Source organism: Asterias amurensis, chromosome 17 (genome assembly GCF_032118995.1).
Source record: "Asterias amurensis chromosome 17, ASM3211899v1".
Classification (NCBI taxonomy): domain Eukaryota; kingdom Metazoa; phylum Echinodermata; class Asteroidea; order Forcipulatida; family Asteriidae; genus Asterias; species Asterias amurensis.
The window spans coordinates 15,454,225-15,476,235 of NC_092664.1; the positions used below are offsets into that span (position 1 = coordinate 15,454,225).

General features: G+C 37.9%; 1 protein-coding gene across 1 annotated transcript in view; it reads left to right on the top strand.

Moving 5' to 3' along the window:
* Window positions 1-5,117: 5,117 nt before the first annotated feature.
* LOC139949905 (adenylyl cyclase-associated protein 1-like) overlaps window positions 5,118-22,011 on the top strand; it is a 39,552-nt gene continuing 22,658 nt past the window's right edge. Inside the window, exons 1-13 of the mRNA XM_071948476.1 lie at window positions 5,118-5,204; window positions 9,468-9,645; window positions 10,208-10,308; window positions 11,291-11,368; window positions 12,131-12,277; window positions 12,465-12,550; window positions 13,794-13,899; window positions 14,191-14,230; window positions 17,004-17,107; window positions 18,009-18,086; window positions 18,591-18,734; window positions 19,198-19,283; window positions 20,361-20,466. Coding sequence (XP_071804577.1) covers window positions 9,486-9,645; window positions 10,208-10,308; window positions 11,291-11,368; window positions 12,131-12,277; window positions 12,465-12,550; window positions 13,794-13,899; window positions 14,191-14,230; window positions 17,004-17,107; window positions 18,009-18,086; window positions 18,591-18,734; window positions 19,198-19,283; window positions 20,361-20,466 — 1,236 coding nt within the window. The 5' untranslated portion in view covers window positions 5,118-5,204; window positions 9,468-9,485. The remainder of the gene's footprint in view (window positions 5,205-9,467; window positions 9,646-10,207; window positions 10,309-11,290; window positions 11,369-12,130; window positions 12,278-12,464; window positions 12,551-13,793; window positions 13,900-14,190; window positions 14,231-17,003; window positions 17,108-18,008; window positions 18,087-18,590; window positions 18,735-19,197; window positions 19,284-20,360; window positions 20,467-22,011) is intronic.

Consider the following 22,011-nt stretch of genomic DNA (forward strand, 5'->3'; position numbering starts at 1 on the left):
AAAAGTAAATTATTGTTGACAGGCGAAAGTTTGCGAGGTCATAGCACATTCAGAGCAAGGCAGATTTTCATAGTCCTTCTATAGCTGAATTGACATGCCAAATTTTCCCAAGAAAGTACCCACCTAAAGACAATGAAAACGTTGGGGTTTTTGAAAGTGACTTTGAACATTCCAGTGCATTTCCCGGCAGCAGGCACGCTAGTGTAGTAGTGCACACTAGTTGTAGAGTCTAACCACTCGTTTTGTCCTTAATGTCACTCTTGCAAAGAACCATGACTGACAAATATTGAAACACTCTGGACACTATTGGTAATTGACAAAGACCAGTCGTCTCACTTGGTGTATCTCAACATAGGCCTATGCATTAAATGACAAACCTGAAAATTTGAGCTCAATTGGTCGTCGAAGTGGCGAGATAATAATGAAAGAAAAAAACACTCTTTTCACACGAAGTTGTGTGCTTTCAGATGATTGATTTCGAGACCTCAAATTCTAAACCTGCGGTCCCGAAATCAAATTTATGGAAAATGTATACTTCTTTCTCGAAAACTACAGCACTTTAGAGGGGGCCGTTTCTCACAGTGTTTTACACTACCAACCTCTCCCTATAACTCTTAATTATTTTGAGTAATTACAAATAGTGTCCACTGCCTTTAAGGAGTGAAACAGAACAAGAATAAACATGGGTGCTTTCAACTCGATTTAGAGTGAAGTTCGCTCCAATTTCCGCACTTAAAAAATGGAGTGACAAAGATTTACTTTCACTCTCAGAGGAGCGAAACGTACAAGAAAGTGAATGTTCACTCTTTTATATTAGTAACAAACAAAAAACTGAGCAAGTTCGATGATAGTGTAGGCGTGTATATACTGTTAGTTGGTAATTATTCCGAAAGTTTACGACCACAAAAACTCATTTGGTAAAGATTTTCTTCATTAGGCTTTTGTAGAGTCATCCTTACAAACTCGGTCAGACTCAACACTTTGCTACATGACAAGTTATGTTTGTTTAAGAATAAGGTCCCCAATTTTGGATTGTGCACTTGAGTCCATTTTTGGGTTAATTGAGGTGACAAAATCTGACGCAACTCGGTTTTTCTAGAATAAGTGAGACATGTGTGTTGTGGTCAGAGCTCAAGAGCTATTTAACCAATGGGAGACGACTGGACACTTTTGTTTATTATACTCAACCTATTTTTTAGCATAAAATACTTACTTGGTGACGAGCAGTGGAGAGCTGTTGGTAGCAAAACATTGTTGTGAGCAACGGCTCCCTCTGAAATAACACATTTTTTTATTTTATTTTTTATTTTATTTTTTTATAAAGAGGTGGTTTCTCATAGGGATTTGAGGCAACAAATATTAAAAGGCTTCTAAAAGAGGTAATTTCCCACGCAAATAATATTAAAAGGCTTCTGGCCTATAGGTTTTTGAATGCATCTGAAAGCACACAGATTTGTGCAAAAGGGGTAATTTTTCGTTCATTGTTGTCTTGCAACTTCGACTACAAATTGATTCAAAATTTCCGAAGAGAAACGATTCGTGCATTATGTATTGTTTCTCAGATTCCTGTGGAATGTTGTCCATTTCGAATGCTGTTCCTCAACAAGTAAGCTCACTGTATTCAGCTAACTTGCCATTTCACTTGGTAAAAATTTAAGAGGAACAAGCACCGATTAAACAAAAGAAACCCTATTGTTTCAATTATAAAACGAATGTTTCGTTTGCCAAACAAATACTTTGAACGACTCTTGATCAATAAATCCCATTAACAAGGGGGCCCCAAAATAAGCAACATCAGTTTTACAAAACCCACACAAATTGAACTTAAAGGACCTATAATTCTGAGCAGACGTAATGTGACTCTTGTTGTGCCTGTCTAGAACGTTGTACCTATTAATAACGATAACGTTGAAAGAAAAAAAAATCTCCGACCTATACTTGAATGAACCCGAGCTGCAATAAATATTTCAACATTTTGAAAAAAAACAAGCTGCTGTAAAATTTTTGCAAAAGGGTTACTCTACTGACAACCCCATTGATATAGGGCCTATACCCACAAGCAATTGTTCCAGGGGTTGAGTGTACAAAGATGGCCACTTCTTAGGACTGTAGTCCTTGGACTCTTTAGGAGTTTTGAAACTTAAAGCCACCGTACACGTTTAGTAATTGTCAAAGATCAGTGTTCTCACTTGGTATATCCCATCATAACCATAAAACAAGCCTGTGAAAATTTGAGCTCAATATATTGGTCATCGAAGTTGCGAGAAAATGATGAAAGAAAAAACACCGTTGTTGGACGAATTGTTGTGCTTTCAGATAGGAATAAAAGACTTCTAGCTATAGAAGTCTTTTATTGTTTTAGTTAGAAATTACCTCTTTCTCAAAAACTATGTTACTTCAGAGGGAGTCGTTTCCTACAGTGGTTTATACTATAAACAGCTCTCCAATGCTCATTACCAAGTCAGTTTGTAGGTTAATATTTGTTTATTGAGTAATTACCAAACGTGTACCTTCCCTTTAAAGATATATTTAAAGACACTGGACACTCTTGGTAATTGTCAAAGATCAGTCTTCTCACTTGGTGTATCTCAACATAATATGCCTAAAATACCTGTGAAAATTTGAGATCAATTGGTTGTCGAAGTTGCGAGATAATAATGACAGAAGAAGAAAAAAATTCAGATGGTTGATTTCGAGACCTCAAATTCTAAATCTGAGGTCTGGAAATCAAATTCGTGGAAAATGTATTACTAACTTCTTTCTCGAAAACTATATCACTTTAGAGGGAGCCGTTTCTCACAATGTTTTATACCATCAACCTATCCCCATTACTTGTCACCAAGTAAAGGTTTCATTATAAAAGTTATTTTGAGTAATTACCAATAGTATCCAATGCTAGTTCGGACGAGTGACTCGTCTTAACTCGGTCTTAACTCGGTCTTAACTCGGTCTTAACTTTTTGTGAAATCCTTCCAGAACTTGTAAGCCTATACTCGGTATTCGGCTAGATTGGGAGGAAAACCTTATAATGAGAAGGAAATGGTTCCACTTTAGTAGCTCAAGACCACCCCATCTCTCTTCCTAAGAAATACATATTGCGCTTTATATTTCGTCATACATGTCGCTTTTGTTCAATCTTCAAAAACTATGGGTTATGTACCAAAAGATTCCCTCCTGCAGATTTGGGTCGCACATTCAATGTATATATGCACGGGATAATTTGAGCAACGATTTTTTTAGGTAAGTTCAACATAATTTAGGGGCAATCATTCATCAATGGTTCGTGCGATTTCGTCATAAATAACATGTCACCTTTTGTCCAATCTTCAACAACTATGAGGTCACACGAGAGGGTGGCACCGTAGAGACCGTTTTACGCTTAGTTTAGTCTGGTCCCGGAGGGGGTTGCGTGCAGAACGCGATTTTAACGGGAGCTATTAAATCGGCGTGCCTGAAAGTACACTCAAACCACAGGAGGGGTGTAGGTTGAAAGGTTGACTCGCGATGTATTCCAAACTGACTTACTGTTGAAATAATATTGTTTTCGAAATGGTGATGCTGGGTGCTTGAATCAGTGGGGGACAACTGTTGAATTTAAAGACACTTGGAAACTGTTGGTAAAAATATTGTCAAAGACCAGTCTTCTTACTTGTATGCACAAAATAACAAACTTGTGATAATTTGAGCGCAATTGGTCGTCGAAGATGCGAGATAATAATGAAAGAAAAAAAAAATCGAATTGTGTGTTTTCAGATCCTTGATTACAATTAAGACCTCAAAATCTAAATCTGAGGCTCGAAATCAAATTCGTGGGAAGTTACTTTTCTCTCGAAACTACGCTACTTCAGAGGGAGCCGTTTCTCACAATGTTTTATTCCATCAACCTCTCCCCATTAACACGTTACCAAGTAAGGTTTTATGCTAATAATAGGCCCTGATTATTTTAAGTAATTACCACTAGTGTCCACTGTCTTCAAAGTTTCCAAAAAAAATTATCTTGGCTTTACCTTATCCGTACCACGTCATTCTGGTAGACCCGTTTTTAGGAAAATTTTAGAAACAGCTAAGATTCATCAATCTTGTGTATCAATCTTTTTGCTTGAGCGAAGTGTATATGTCTCAATACAAATCACTATGGTGATGTTGACAAATCGGTGCGCCCTCTACGTTTCTTAGGACCCTATAATTATGCACACGCTAGACATCATAAAAAAGACTTCCAGAAAAAAGTGTACATATTCTCCACAGACGAAATTACATTACTCGCAAAAGTAAAAAATTACAATAAAGTAGATAAAGGACGTTGCACTGATAGCATGCACAACAACTAATGTAGGCCTACCAATCAACACACCGCAGTCTCATCAGTGCTCATAGAGCAAGAAAGTTGCTTTATGTATAGACGATGTGACCTGTGACAAAGAGCCACTAATGCACAGAGCCTGGACTTCCTGCAGACACGATTTGTACACAGCCTAATGGAAGAAATAATCAAATCTTTTTAGAAGATGCTTATCAATTTTTCGATATGATGAAAGGGGGCACATCTTAAAACTTGTCCGCTTTTACTTACATAATTCTTGGAATTATGTGGAAATAGTGACACAAATGTCAACTTTTCCATATAACCTGTGCAGTATTGATTTTTGTGCCTGCGCTAGTCAAAGAATGTACAAGGTAACACTTATTGTAAACAAAGTTCACATGGTCTATAGAGTAAATAGATGCTCACATGCTACCACTATTGTGAGATCAAAGTAACAAAGCCCCGCCCCACATTTTGAAAAACAAACACTAAAAACAGTAACTCCTTATTTGGAGTTGATGTGACTCCTTTGATTATGATCATTTGCATGAAAGAACATCGCTGCATGGTCCCCTTTTGTGTTAAGGACGGCTAGACCTAAGACCTTGCCCAAAAGAAACCATAAGATAACAAAACGAAACCGTTGAAAATCCAGATAGGCTGTTTAATTAGTGACAACTTACTTCGGTATGTCATAAAATTGGGAGAGGGGGGCTGTCACAAGTTTACACAGGATCGAGAGGTGGGCGTTGAAATGGGAACGAGGTAATCATTGCTCCGTATGCTTTATGCATGCGTATCAAGTCAACACCTCTGAATACGAGGTTGACAGAATACCACTTCCGGGTTGTACACCACTCCCAATCGTGTGAAGAATTCTCACGCAGAACAGTTCAAGGTATTTCACTTAATTTCCTTTAATTTATTGCAGTTTTTTTAATTGTATGTTGTATTTAAGTAGTTGTTCGTATGTTGGGTTATATTTCCTTGTGATTGAGGGCTCGGAGAGGGTATTATACTGTGTTTAAATTGCAAACGCCGGTGGCAAACTCCATCATTAACAAATGAATAATCGAATGTGAACGTGTTTTTTTTTGCACTGATTTCCTACACAAACGTCATGCAGCGCCTGTGTTTCCTGCCTGACACTGACAGGGACATATTCTGGGCACTCGTATTAAAATTTCCCTGTACAGTATTGTGTCACCATTTCAAAAAATGGCACTGAATGTGGAAGAAAATCCCACAAAACTAACCATGAATGTTGGAGAATGTCAAATGTATTGTTGCATTGATTTTCACAGTCAACAGTGACACAGCCACACACACAGAGGTTTGCAAATGATGAATGATGATTGAATGAAATTGAATCCCTGATTTGTTTATAATATTTACGGAAGAACAAAGGGAAAAGTTTCCATATGGCGCCACCACTTTTTCATTTGATATGAAATAATATAGTGTCTAATTTACCTCATTGAGATATCCCTTTTTTGTAAAAATGAGTGAAAAAGTGGTGGCGCCATACGGAAAGTTATCCGGGGGATAAACAGAAAACTTTCCGTATAGGGCCACCACTTTTTCATTCGATATGAAATAACATATCTTATTAAAGCCATTATACACTTTCGGAAAAAAAAAAAAAAAAGTTCACAGATTTACAAATAACTTAGAGGGTTTACAGGAAGGTAATAATGGTGCAAGACTTCCCTTGAAATATTAGTCCATGAAATGCTTTACTTTTTGAGAAAACAATTATAAATTCTCGATATCGAGAATTACGGAATTATTTTAAACACATGTCATGACACGGCGAAACGTGCGGAAACAAGGGTGGGTTTTCCCGATATTTTCTCCTGACTCCGATTACCGATTGAGCCTAAATTTTCACAGGTTTGTTATTTTATAAGTGTTGGCCTTTGGACAATACTGTTTACCGCAAGTGTCCAATTGCTTTAACCTCAATAAAATAGCCCTTTTTTCACAAATGAGTGAAAAAGTGGTGGCGCAATACGGAAAGTCAGCTCACTGAATAAACCGCACAAACTACAAATAGGTGTTAAAAAGTATTAGTATTATTTCCTCATTTGTCTTCTTCATAGCTGTGCCATCAAAAATTAAAATATGCAATTACAAAGTCTTGTTGCATGCATGATAATTTTTCTTTAACTTTGTGATAGTCATAGCCCCCCCCCCCAACTCTGTAGATCGAGACTAAGAGATTTGTTTCGCTGTTGCAATCATATTCGAAAAATGTTTGCCCTTCACATTTATGCACCTGGAGTTCTCTTTTGAAACAGGATCTTGCCAAAAATTAGACTCTGATTCTAACATGTTTTTGTTCTCAGTGTGAGATCAACAGGGTTCCAGAAAATCCACTCTGCCAAAATAAAGTTGGGGAAGAAAAACCCTGATAATTCTCACTGATAATTCACAATTCTTGCCTTCCGGTAGTCAGGTAGTAGTTAATAATAAAAAAATTAACTTGGCGCTTTAGCCACTGTATTGTAGCGTTTTTAAAAACCTTTTGTGAATGATGAAAATGTTCATTTGTCCTCATTAATTTTGTAGAAAAAATACTAAATTCAAAGTGACGAAAATCCCACAACATAAAGTGGTGTTTTTAGGCACTAAGTAGTGGGTCTAAAAAAAAAAAAGTATGACTTTGTATTTCGTTCCACAGAAAATTATTTAATTAAAGGAACACGTTGCCTTGGATCGGTCGAGTTGGTCTTTGAAAAGCGTTTGTAACCGTTTTTTATAAAATGCATATGGGTAGAAAGATGTTGTAAAAGTAGAATACAATTATCCACACAAACATGCCTCGAAATTGCGTGGTTTTCCTTTTACCTCGTCGACTAACATGGGGGTCAAAATTTTGACCCCCATAAATGGCCGACCGTGTTAGTTCGCACAGTAGAAGGAAAACCACGCAATTTCGAGGCAAACTTGTGTGGATCATTGTATTCTACTTTTAAAACGTCTTTCCAACCATATGCATTATATACAAAACGGTTACAAACGCTTTTGTTTTGACCAACTCGTCCGATCCAAGGCAACGTGTTCCTTTAATACTAATAATAGCACTATTTTAAAAGCCCACTCCAATAATGTAGGTCAGCTCTTCTTTATATTTAACCATATTATGCCTGACTTGAATTGATTTGATAACACAAACATTACTGAAAGAAATCATTCCTTGTACAAGTATCACATTGATGCAGTTGATCAAATGGTCACTATGAATAATAAATCCAGGTCAGGATTAACCTTCCAAAATGCATAATGTCCCCTGATAATGGAAATAGTCAGGAAGCTTTGATGTTATTATAACCTCATTGTGTTGGTCTATATCCAACTGTTGGGATATTATTTTACCCAATATACGGATTGCTGGCAACATGTCAACAAAATGTATGTCTTGAGACTAGTGGTGCATGAGACTCTATGGTAACTTGCTTCTCATATTATTAAGTCGGCGTACAAACAGATACATTGCAGCGTGTAAACAGTGTGTCTTTATAATTGCAGTATTCATACAGTTGATCTAAAAATGAGGCAGTCATATACATAAATTATTTATTTATAAATTATGCATATGTTTGTATGAATGCCCCCCCCCCCTCTCCCCTGACAGTTAGCACGCTGCTTGACATTATACATTAATGTATCAGCCAAGTCGGCAAAAGGGAGAAAGAAATAGTCCACATTTGATCTGTCTGTAATTCTGATAATTCACAGAGTCTTTAAAGGCAGTGGACACTATTGGTAGTTACTCAAAATATATATTAGCATAAAACTTTACCTGACGAGTAGGTAGGAGAGGTTGATGGTATAAACATTGTGAGAAACGGCTCCCTCTGAAGTGACACAGTTTTCGAGAAAGAAGTAATTTTCCACGGATTTGATTTTGAGACCTCAGATTTAGAATTTGAGGTCTCGAAATCAACCATCTAAACGCACACAACTTCGTGTGACAAGGGTGTTTTTCTTTCATTATTATCTCGCAACTCCGATGCCCAATTGAGCTCAAATCTTCACAGGTTTTTTTTTTTTTTTTTTTTTGAAAGGTCTTGAATAAGGGGGAACCCAGACCCACAACCTTCATTATGTTTTAAATTTGGACACCCGTTGTTTTATCTCTCATTTACAATATGTGTTTATTGTTGTCCAAATTGTCACATACCGTACGTGTACGTGTAAGTGACAATTTTGACACCCAGTTTTAAAATTTCCAACAAAATTTGACACCCTTTGTGTGCTTTTACTAAAACATGGTTAAAAACGTGCCCCCCAATTTTTTTTTTTTTCCCAGGATTTTTTCCATCCCTTCAATGTCATTTTTACAATGTAATTCATATTGGAATGGAATGCATACATGTATGTATGTAACAACCGGCAATGAGGATGGAAATCACACCTTCTCCAAATTGAAAGGGAAAGTGGTGTGAACAAAAACACAATCTGCTACGAGTGAAAGTTCATGTACATCAAGAAGTAAACGTACACTTGCTGTTCTTATACAAGTACAGTAAAGGCAGTGCATTCTTTTGATAATTGTCAAAGACCAGTATTCTCAATTGATGTTACGTCCCAACATACATGTACATGTATGCATAAAATAACAAACCTGTAAAACTTTGGGCTCAATTGGTTGTGTTCTTTCAGTGTAGCTTTGTAATGACATACAATTTGCAAGTTGCAAGAAAATAATGAACGAAAAATACACAATTTTTAATAATAATAAAAATAAACATCTTTTATATAGCGCCCTTAACCCCAAGTAAGGCTGAGACGCGCTTCACAGAGGTTTTAAAAATATAAGTTAAGAAAATAATTTAAGATTTTTGCATAGAAAAGTGTCATGACCGGAATTTGAGCCCCCACTTCAAAGACTAAACCACCAGAATTTGCAGGCCTGGTACTTCGTTACCTTGGTGCCCTTGAAATGCCCTACAGCAGAAATTTAAAATGTCCTGATAGGGTGCCCTTTACATACATTGTAGGAGAAAATGCCTCGGTGCCCTTGCCCTTTCAAAAATGCCCTTTCAAAAGCATACAGGCCTGCGCTTGAGTTTGATGCTCTAAACCACTCAGCAATATGTCACCCTAAACGATTACGTACAAGGTTTAATCTCTCTTCTCCTCGTTTTGTTTGAAGTCTTCCAGATTATAAAACATGGCAGATATCAGCAACCTCGTTTCCCAGCTCACGACGCTGAGTTCCAGCATCCAGGCAGAGTCGGCCAAGGCGTCGGGCAAGATCGACGGAGCCGCAGCCCAAAAACTTAATAACGTCATCCAGTTATTGCAGAGTGTTGCCAGAGGGGCCAACGGAGGTAAAGACTTGACATCTCTCTTTGCTATAAGTGTTAAACTCATAATGTGATGTAATCAAGCTTAAATGAGTTGTTTGTCGGAAATATCAGTATGAAGAATTTAAAAGCAGGCATGATACATGTACATGTATCATGTATTTTTCCTATATTTATTATTAGTCTGATTTCTGAATTTGTTGCTCGTGGAAAAATTTGAAAATTGTGATCAAATACCAGAATACCAGGTCAGTCCTAGTACTCAATGACTTGTTCCTAGTTTTTTTCCAAGAACCAAGTATCAAGCCTGGAAGCAAGCCATAAAAGGCCAAAAGGATGATATTTTTCAAAAATTTGTTTATTTACTTTATTATAATGCCAAATAAATACTTTATTTTATATTCGCAAACTTGTACCTTCTTGATCAATTAGTCTGTTTGAGTTGCCCTTGGGGTTGAGAAGTCACGTCAACTAGCCAAAAGCAGTTTTTATACGCAGATTTAGTGTTAAGGGTGAGCAATAATGATAAGAAAATGTTAATTAATTATTCAAACTAATTAAACTTTTCCGTCCATATTTGAAACAGAAACTCCAGCTTTTGTGAGTGCTTTTGATGAGTTTGTCTTTGAACATGTCGGCAAGTACCTCACTCTGTCCAACGATATCGGTGGTGATGTCGCTAGTCATGTAAGCATCTGTTTGTGTCCCTTGTATGACTTTTTTTCTTAAGTGTCTCCCTAAAAGGACACGTTGCCTTGGATCAGGAGAGTTGGTCTGTAAAAAGCGTTTGAAACCGTCTGGTACAAATGCAGTACATGTATTAGGAAGATGTTTTAAAAGTAGAACAAAATGATCCACACAAACATGCCTTGAAATTGCACGGTTTTCCTTACCAGTCGAGAATTAACACTGCACTCCAATGTGTGGAGTCAAAAGATTTTACTGCAAAAAACAATGTGTGTAACTCTCCTTAAAAGGACATGTTGCCGTGGATCAGGAGAGTTGGTCTGTAAAAAGCGTTTGAAACCGTTTGTTACAAATGCAGTATTAGGAAGATGTTTTAAAAGTAGAATAAAATGATCCACACAAATATGCCTTGAAACTGCATGGTTTTCCTTACGAGTCTAGAATTAACATTGTGTGGAGTCCAATTTTTTACTCAAAAAAAGGACGACCGTGTTAGTTTACAAAATAAACAGAAAACCATGCATTTACAAAGTGCAAAAAAACAAATTGTATTCTTTATCCTTATGCAAAATTAACAAATCGTTGCCTTACCCAGCGTTAAAAAATGGGATTTAGACTGCCTGTTGCCCCAGGCTAGATCTCTGCTGTATTGGTAAGATATCTGCTCTAGCTATGCAGAGGTCGTGGGCACGAATCCCATCCGAGTGATTTGCCTGTGGTAATTGTTCACAGGACTCAAGAAAGTATTAAGACAGTGCTTAATACACACCTGTGTAAGGGTAAGAAACATTATAAACCACAAGGAAAATTGACTGGGTAAATTTTGAATGTGTTGGGCTTTGAACAGCTGTCGCTCTACCAACTGAGCTATCTACATGTAGCCATATGGTGACGGTCTCCTTATTTTGTCAATATCTCTGTTCATAAATTTTTGTTTCATGCCCTTCTTGTTTTCGTTTTGTTTCCTGTTTTCTTTGATCAGGCCGCACTTGTGAAGGATTGTTACGCTGCGATGCGAGACATCTTAGTGAAAGCTGCAGGAATGAAGAGACCTGGTCCGGTAAGACACCCAACTTGTAAAGAATTATCATAACATGACTCTGACAAATCTTAAAGACACTGGACACTGTTGGTAGTTGTCAAAGACCAGTCTTCCCACTTGGTGTGTCTCAACATATGCATAATACAACCAACCTGTGAAAATTTCAGCTTAATTGGTCATCCAGGTTGCGAGATAACTATGAAAGTAAAAAAACACCCTTGTCACACGTAGTTTGTGTGCTTTCAGATGCTTGATTTCGAGACCTCAAATTCTAAATCTGACGTCTCGAAATCAAATTTCTGGAAAAATACTTCTTTCTCAAAAACTATGTCACTTCAGAGGGATCCGTTTCTCACAATGTTTTATACTACCAACCTCTCCCCATTACTCGTTACCAAGTAAGGTTTCATGCTAAAAATTATTTTGAGTAAATACCAATAGTGTCCACTGCCTTTAAGCAACTTGAATAATATTTTATTAGTTTATATTATTTTTATAATTGATTTGAGGTTGAAAAAAGAAATATTGACTAGAGTTGGACTTGAACCCATGACCTCCGTATTTAGTGTCGGCACTCTTACCAACTGAGGATCCAGCCCTATGTTAGCTGTCTCCTTATCTTGTCATTATCTTTGTTCTAGTAAATTTTCTTTGTTCAACCCCAAATCATTAAAAACATTAGCCAGTCAGTTTCCCTTGTTGTTAATAATATTTTTTATGATTATGTCAGAGTTGATTCATAGTTTTTATTTTTGCAAAATTTGTCTTTGGCCCAAGCAGAAGGAGATCACAGGTTTCTTTAAGTCTCTAAACGTGAAGGTTGAAGCGGTCATAGAGTTTGCCGACAAGAGGAGAGCAGACAAGAACTTCATCAATCATTTCATGACAGTGAAGGAGGGTATCGGCTGCATCGGTTGGGTCACAGTGGTACGTGTCAATTTTTTAGAAATGGGTCGTCATCAGTAGAATGGTGGGCTGTGATGCTGCGTGCTTTAAAAAAAATTGGCACGGTGAGATGGATCTAATTATCCCAGGAGTCATATTGGGGCGATACTTGCACACTCAATTACAACTTCCATACTCCTGACTAACTAATTTGTCTTTTTATTTTCAGGAGCCCAAACCAGCGAAATACGTGAAGGAGATGTACGATCAGGGACTATTCTACGGCAACCGTGTCATCAAGGACTACAAGGGAAAGTGAGTTCCCCAGATTTCTCTGACAAAGTTAAACCCCCCCCCCCCCCCGGACTGTTTGGGAGCCCAGCGCAGAATGGTGTCGCTGTACTGTAGGCCTAATTTCAGGAAGGTGGGGGGAGGGGTGGAGGGAGGTGGCTAGATGGCTGTCACTTAAGCTCTGGGCCCAATTTCATAGAGCTGCTAAGCACTAAAATTTGCTTAGCATGAAATTTCTTCCTTGATAAAAACAGGATTACCAACAAAATTTCCATTTGATGGATATTGCCTGTTACTGGTATTCAGCTGTTGTTGGCTTATCCTGAAAACCACATGGAAATTTGGTTGGAAAACCGGTTTTTATGGAGGCGAAAATTTCATGCTTAGTAAATTTTTTTGTGCTTAGCAGCTCAATGAAATTGGCCCCAGGTGTTGTCAGCTGCAGCAGAGTGTGGGTTTGAATCCTGGTCATGACACTTGACCATAAATGCTTTGTAAAAAGTCTGCTCTACCATCCAGGCTCCTAGTGGATGATACTCATCGGACTCTGCAGGGGGTTAGCCCTGTTTCAGCCCCATGAGTAGGTGGCAGTGTGCCCCTGATGGCAGTTGATTTGGGTTGAGAGCCCAAATTAAATTTTGAGCTAAAATTGCTTTATATTATCATAAACTGCTGTAGGCTTGTAACCAGTAGTTTTTAATATTTTTAAAGGAACACGTTGCCTTGGATCGGTCGAGTTCGTCTTTCGGGGTGGGTCGAGAGCATTCTGTAACCGTTTGGTTAGAAAGATTAGTTTTAAAGGAACACGTTGCCTTGGATGGGTCGAGTTCGTCTTTGAAAAGCATTCTGTAACCGTTTGTTATAAAATCGATATGGTTAGAAAGATGTTGTAAAAAGTAGAATACAATGATCAACACAAATATGCCGCGAAATTGCGTGGTGGTCGTTTTACCTCGTCGACAAACACGGTCGGCCATTTTATGGGAGTCAAATTTGATGGAAGTCAAATTTGACTGCCGTAAATGGCCGACCGTTTTAGTTCGCGACGTAAAATGAAAATCGTGCAATTTTGAGCGGTAATTATGGATCATTATGTTTTACTTTTAAAACATCTTTCTAACCATATGCATTTCATAACAAACGGTTTCAAACGCTTTTCATAGACCAACTCGTCCGATCCAAGGCAACGTGTTCCTTTAAGAGTGATAACCAAACAAATTTAACCATCACTTTTATAAAACCTGTTTTCTGTCTGTATTGCTTGTAGAGATGACAAGCAAGTGGAATGGATGAGAGCTTTTATGCTGACCATCAAGAAGCTGGAAGAGTACATCACAGACAACTGCCTGACGGGCATCCTCTGGAATGTCGAAGTAAGTCATATGTACATGTAGGTCAAAATGTCAAAGGTCAAAGTCCACCACTTTTAATAACAATAATTAACAACGAATACATGTATGGCGTGATTTACAAAAACCATATCAAAGCGCTTTACATAGTACCCTTGTGTACAGGTTTCCTCAGGCTTTGAAGCTATAGTGAATATATTAACTTGTGAGGCATTCTTGGTTTCATTAACACAAAATAATATAATTATAATCATTTAGATCTGAAGTGTTTTAACATAAACTTTTAATATAATGATTCTTTTTGTTTTTTATCAGGGAGGTGCTGGAGCTGCGTCAGTTGCTCAAACCAGTACTGGTAAGTTTAACATTCTTTACAAAGGCAGTGGACACTATTGGTAATAACTCACAATAGTTATTAGCATAAAACCTCACTTGGTTACGAGTAGTTGGGAGAAATTGATAGTATAAAACATTGTGAGAAATAGCTCCCTCTGCAGTGACGTGGTTTTTCTGAATGAAGTAATTTTCCACGAATTTGATTCCGAGACCTCAGATTTAGAATAGGAGGTCTTGAAATCAAGCATCTAAGACACACAACTTTGTGTGACAAGGGTGTTTTATGCTTTCATTATTATCTCGCAACTTAATCAACCAATTGAGTACAAATTTTCATATGTTGAGATACACCAAGTGAGAATACTGGTCTTTGACAATTACCAATGGTGTCCAGTGTCTTTAATAGATGTTTAGCCTTCTTGTTTAACAAATTCTTTGTTTGTTTGTTTGTTTATTTGTTTGTTTGTTTGTTTGTTTGTTTGTTTGTTTGTTTGTTTGTTTGGATGAACTTCCCATCAAGGGAACCCCCACAAGGGGATATACGGTGTAAACGCCAAGCTGGCAACAGCCATTCTCTCACATACAAACATTGGTTTAACATCTTTGATTAAGAATTGCACAAATCAAGAAATTGTGATTCAGTAACTAGAAGACAATATCAAATTGGTGGTTAGCTTTGTAGGATTCAAACCTACAATCTTGTGATTGTAATTGCTGCGGTCTAACCACTTGACCACTGAACCTCTTTGACATCAACACCAAAGGTGCAAATATGTTTGACTTGACCATTTCAGCCTCAAGGGCACAACAGAAAGTTTGTGTTCAAACATGTCAAAGGTCAAATTGTACAAACTCTACTGTTGTATTGAAGATTTCATTTGAGAGTATTTTAAGCTTTTGAAATGTCTAACTCATTGATTTTTGTTTAATAATATTAATAATAATAGTGGCTTTTTATATAGCGCTCACGTCCGTCACAAAGTGACGCTCATGGCGCTTCAACATTATTCAGGCATGAGAATCTTCCGGATTTTTCCGGAATTCCGGATTTTTCACTTCAAAATATGTGGTCTCCGAGTTCAATGTGAATTTGCTATAAAATTCGGGGGGTAGGTTTTGGGGGGTATACATTTGGATTTCTCTAATCCCTCTTCTTTAGTCAGACAATGTCCAGTTTACCTTTGTAATTGTTCTTATCGCGGATCCACACGTACGGCGTTCATGAAAAAACGGCACCTAAACAATAAATTGCCGTCCAGCAACTGGCTCAGTTTACGGCTTGTGGTCTTCCTGGCATCGCGCATGCATAATGGAGCAGCAGCGACCGATGTATAAACTTGCCGCATTCCTTGGTTCGTTTATAGTGGTACGGTTCAATAATGTTTGCGTGTAATGCGCTTGCTGCTGCAGCAAAGATAACACGTGTGGAGACTTTTGAAAGTCTACTGAAAAAAACAATGCACGTGTTTGCACCATGTGTACTGTGTACGTGCAGGTTTGTACACGAACCAATGAGCGGCGCGGCACGAATCTGAGATCGCCGGCAGGCCAGGGGAAACTGGTACCTGTTATTGCCTCACAACCAGCGAAAGATATATTGGGAACCAGCGAACACACTGTGCGTCCGGACGACGTGCTTTCTTCATTGGTTCTATTTCTATGTTGGGGTCTAATCTCAACCTCGTTCCAGTTATACCCTATGCTGAATCACAACCTCTTTCTCAAAAACACATCGCTCTCGCCAAGTATATAGGCCTATATATATTTTAAAATGTGCGTCGCCGACGGATCGTTAAAATCACAAACATTTAACTGCAAAAGAATTTCTTTTACACAACCGAATTTCAAATCAAGAACCTATAAAAATGGTTGTTGGTGAGAAAAAAAGCATTTTCAAGAGCAGAAATAAGGGATAATTTTTTATTTTTTTTTTTTCCTTTCTTTTTCCGGAATTGTAATAAAATCGCAGGCGAACCCAAAATTGTTTGAATTGTGTGAGCTTTACATTTTATTTTCCCTTAAACCTATTATAAAAAAATAAAAAAGGAAAAATCACACAAAAGTAGCTCACTTCTACCTGGAAAAATAGGTGCCAGAAATGCATAAGAGACCACCACAGAGCTTCTAAAATAGCCAGAGCTCCCAGGGCCCTTAAGCGGGCCCTGGACCCCGGCCGTAAGGGACTTCGCGCTGCGCGCTCGTGTTGTGTGCTTCGCACACAAAAATGATGGAATATTGACATTTCCAATCAACTGAATTTTTTCCTTTTTTTTTATCATCACCCATTCTCATGCCTGATTATTACCTCTGGTCACTGAGCCTTAAATCATTCCTTAACCTCAGCTCCCTTGGGAGTATACAGCCTGTGCCGCCAAAGTTGTAGCACAATCAGGGCTAATCAATCACAAGAACCATCTCTGCCCTCACAGGTACCCATTTACCCCTGGGTGGAGAGAAGCAGTTATAGTTAAGTGTCTTGCTCAAGGACACAAGTGATTCGAACCCACACTCTGCTGAACAGAAGCATCAGAGCTTGAATTCGTCACTCTTATCCACTCGGCCAAGACACCCCGTTTAATATAATCCAGAAATAGTTTAAACCAGCCTAAAAAATGCTCAAGGCCTTGGTCTTTGTCTCCAGGTAGAAATGCACAGCCTTTTCAGTCCTGCTTTAATACAGGACTGCGTCGACAGTGCAGGCTCGTGGAGGGCGGCACAAGCATAATTTAAAGTAACAAATTCTGGCCGGAGTACTCTTTCTTGTAATGCTGTATTTTTTTATTTTATTGAAGGTGATAGCTCGGAAGCATTGGCAGCCTTTGATGCCTTCGTGTCCGGTGAGCTTAGCAAGTACTTGAACCTCTCTAAGGAACTGGGTGGTCAAGTCGCTGAACATGTGAGTATTAAAGGCAGTGGACACTATTGGTAATTACTCAAAATAATTATTAGCATAAAATTTCACTTGGTACTGAGTAATGGGGAGAGGTTGATAGTATAAAACATTGTGAGAAACGGATCCCTCTGAAGTGACGTAGCTTTTGAGAAAGAAGTAATTTTCCACAAATTTGATTTTGAGACCTCAAAATGGAAATCAAGCATCTGAAAGCACACAACTTTGTGTGACAAGGGTGTTTTTTCTTTCATTATTATCTTGCAACTTTAACAACCAGTTGACCTCAAATTTTCACAGGTTTGTTATTTTATGCATAAGTTGAGATACACCAAGTGAGAAAACTGGTCTTTGACAATCACCAACAGTGTCCAGTGTCGTTAAACAAATATGCTGAAATGAAAATGAGGAATGATACAGAAGAGCCGTCGCTACCATGGGCAGGGCGCTGTACCGATACTAGAGCCTCAATTTCTTCCAACCCACGTAGGGGTAGCGCATACTTCCTTACTTCCTTACTCTGCAGAAGAAGATGTGTAAATTTTTATTTGAAAGCCTACTTGTTATAAAGAAGGTAATGTTAGTAATAAGCATCATGTTGTGCCCTCATTGATTAGAAATTTAGAAGATAAAAGTATGTCAACAAATTTGAACCCCCTGCTTATGTTTTTGGAAATTCTACGGGTGTCTGTGTGAATGCTGCCTGCAAAACGGCAAGAGATGTGGTTGGTAACAAGTTCTGTGAACCAGAGCAGTGCTTTTTCGTCTTCGCTATTAACATTGATTGATTGAATATTCTTGATGAAAATACCTTGAAAGTTTTTGGCTGATTCCTTAACAAGTAAGAGAATCAAGAGTTATTACATTTCTATTAATGCAACTTATTATTATGACCTTTGCCCCACAGGCTAAGCTCGTTGAGGAAGCCTATGCAGCCGAGCGTAAAATCTTGGAAGAGGCTGTGGTCAGCAAACAACCCGCACCGGTAAGTAATGGCGTCTTATAACGTTACAACCTCCCTCTCAATATCCGTTAAGCTACCTCTACTGACTCATTCAAATCTCTTTATTAAAGAGTCATCTCTTTGCAATTTCCGGTGAATGCGTTAGAAATGCTAGTATTAAGTGCTATAAAAATGTGATTGTTTTCAATATTTGGTTTGCAGTAATACCATGTGTCTACAGGTATCTACTTGCCAGGTAGAGTTTGTCCTTATGAGAACAGTCTTGCTTTGTATTCTACTACTGTCAAGTAGATTTTCAGAATTTTTGAGACTTCTTAATTCTAAAAAAAAACTGTCCTGCTTGTTTATTTATACCTGGGTGGAAGGTAGAAAATCGGCTGGGACTACTACTTTAGCTTTAGTGGATCCACTGGAATGTTTAGTGGATCCACTGGAATGTTTAGTGGATCCACTGGAATGTTGTAATGTTGTTATGGCTATTTGACAAAAACAAATGGAATTCTGTATTTGATTGTCTCATCACAGGATTTATTAGCTAAGATTTGCAAGCCGTTGTCGGAGAAGGTTGATGCTGTCATCCAGTACTGCGAGAAGAACAGAGGGAGTAAAGTCTTCAATCACCTCATGACGGTCAAGGAGGGTATTGGATGTGTCGGATGGGTCTCAGTGGTGAGTGTCCAACTGAGATTCTTTGTGCACAATGTATTTTTGCGATAAATTTATCATATTATTAAATTATGAGCAAATACCCAACTCACAAGACTGCCACTTGAAGGTGAGGGCAACACTTAAACGATTTGGGCTATCGATCTAGATCAACTGGCACCAAGAGCATGTTGCCACCTACTCCTGCTGAAACAGAGTTATCCCCTTTATCAATTCACAGTCAGAAAGGATGTAAATGTAGGCACGGGTGTCACCCACTAGGAGCTTAGTTGGTAAGAGCAAAATGCACTACCCTCCCAATTTTTTACACAGCTGGGGTTCGTGTGTAATAGACCACTCTACAGGGATTTGATTCCTCTGTTTTAAACCGGAATTCCGGTTTTGTTATGCCCCTTTTTCCACAAAATTGAATTGGGCATTTCCCTTCCTGTTTAACAAAGAGGGCGATTTGTTTTTCTGTTTTCAGGCACCGAAGCCTTGTAACTACCTGAAGGAATGCTATGATCAGAGTCTGTTCTATGGAAACCGTGTGCTGAAGGATTTCAAGGGAAAGTGAGTGTACTTCTTGTTCTTGTTTTGATAATTACCTCTGCTAAGGAGGACACTATTTGGGTACTCCACAGAGGTTTAAAGGAACGTTACAGAATTGGTAAGAAAACAAAAATCGTGAAGCTCACAGCTACATGTATACATAAAACTCACACGGTTTAATGATGATGATAGTAGAAAACTGCCTTTGAAACATTTTGGTGTGAAATTTCATATTTGATGAGAAATAAATAATCTTTTTTTTTTTTTTTGTCGTTTGGAGTTTATCGCTCAGTGAGCCTTTTATTTATTTTGTTTTGGCATCGATGCAATGCAAAATTTGTAGCTGGATTTTCTCTCGTGACCCAGATGGCCGATTGATCTCGCACTTGTACAGATTTGTCAGTTTATGTATATGGTAGATTACATAAAGTGTTTACACTGCCATTAACTAATGTACATGTAGAACCACACGCTTTCTTAATTCATTTGTGCCTTTGTCAGTTAGAGTTTGTAATGATTCTTAGTGGATATTACTGGTTATTTTTATCCTGTGGCTTGTGGGGGCGTCAAGGTTTGGGCAGTTTTTGCTTATGTGGTGTTTTGTTTTTGGTGGTTCTTTTTTGTTTTCTGCTTATCTTTCATCAGTGTATATTTCAACTCAAATCATAGTTTTATACATATTTCTGTAATTTTTTGTTTTCTGTCTTGGAGCTTTTAAATTTGTATCTTTTTAATGGTTAAATTAATATTTGAATTGAATGATATCGAGGAGTGTGCTTTTGACAGGAACTGTGCTTCTGGGTTTTTGTTTATTGTGGGTTGAAATCCAAGCCTCTTATGCTAGTGTGACCCCTGTCCATCCAGCCTTAAGCTGTCTTGAAGCATCCCCAACCCTCTTTGGAGTATGCAGCATCGGCCAAAATGAGCACACAGATTGCTAGAACCAATTATAGTAAGTGTTTCACCCAAGGTCGCAAGGACCAGGACCCGGACTCAAACCCATACTCTGATACCCTGTCATCGGAACTTGAGTCCAGTGTGTAAGAAGTTCCAGAACTGATGTTTTGTAATAGTTACCCTTTTTGCCATTGTTGCCAGGGATGACAAACAGGTGGAGTGGATGAGAGCCTACACAAATTCCATCAACAAATTGAAGGACTTTGTAGCTGCCTATCACCTTACAGGCCTCACCTGGAACCCACAGGTAAGTGTCAAACTTTCTTTCTTTTTTTCTTGTGGAGATCTTGGAACCAGAGTACGACTTCATGGATCTGCTTTACACTTTAAGCAAAGAATCTGCGCTTAAAGATGTAGGGTATACTGCGCTTACGTCAAGCATATTTCACAAGTTAGCAGGGAAATTATTGCTTGTGGTGTGTGTACTCCACGAAACAAGCATTCTTCACTTTATATTTATATTTATTTATTTATTTATTTTTGTTTGTATACTTTTTCAGGAATAAAAAGTACAATAATGCACATTAAAGCCATTGGAAACTCTCAGAACAGAAAAAAAGTTCACAGATTTACAAACAACTTACAGGGTTTGCAGTTGGTTAAAGTGAAAGACTTATCTTGAAATATTATTTTATGAAATGCTTTACGTTTTGAGAAAACATTAAAACAATTATCAATTCTCGATGTCGAGAATTACAGATTTGTTTTAAACGCATGTCATGACATGGCGAAACGTGCAGAAACAAGGGGGGGTTTTCCCGTTATTTTCTCCCGACTCCGATGACCGATTGAACCTAAATTTTCACAGTTTTTTTTTTATATATATAAGTTGTGATACACGAAGTGTGGGCCTTTGGACAATACTAAAACATTGAAAAATACAGCAAAGAGCAATTTAAATACACTAGGTTAAAAACATTGAAAAATACAGCAAAGGGCAATTTAAATACACTAGGTTAAAAACATTGAAAAATACAGCAAAGAGCAATTTAAATACAGTGAAGAAAAAAGTAACAGCTGGAGCCCGAAGGATTGTCTAAAAGAAACACAGTTCCTGTCGAGAGGCTCTCCTCTCCAGCTGATTCTAAAAAAGAACAACAATAAAGTAGAATTATAAAAATATAAAAATAAAGTAGTCTACAATGTATATAGCAGGAAAAAAAGAGCAAAGACGCATACAAATAGAAATGCAAGGGCATACAAGTAAGGTAAAGAAATAAAATGAAAAACACTTCACAAATAAAATTTTCGCAGAAAATTCAACGTTTGCTCAGGAAGTGGCAAATAGTGACCGTAAACGCAGTACTCGGCAGTAAGCAGAGCCATGAAATTGGGCCCAGGTAAAAAATGTTACCAGGGTAGAGCTCCCCCGATCAAAACCTTGTCATTTTTTTCTTTCTCTTTTTTTCGCAGTCTGTACAGGGGGTAGGATGGCAAGCGAATGGGCTAAATTTATGAATGACTATTTCCCAGTTTTACTATAATAGTTTATTAGGTTTCACTTTGCAATGATGTATACAGTGCTTTGATACTTTCTATACGCTACTTCCTTTTTTTTTCTTTTTTCTTTTTTGCCATTTCTCCCTGTCCACTTTTTCAATGTAATCAGTCAGATATTTGAACTTGTAAACATACACAACAAACAACAGCTCCGGTAAACAAATTTGTAATCGAGTGCTTCAAATGTCGGAGCTTGTTGTCTGGTCTGTCAATCAAACCTTTCAAGCCTTGGGGCTCTTTGATAACAAGGGGGTCGTAAAGAACCACAAAGGATCGCGACAGGATTGGAATA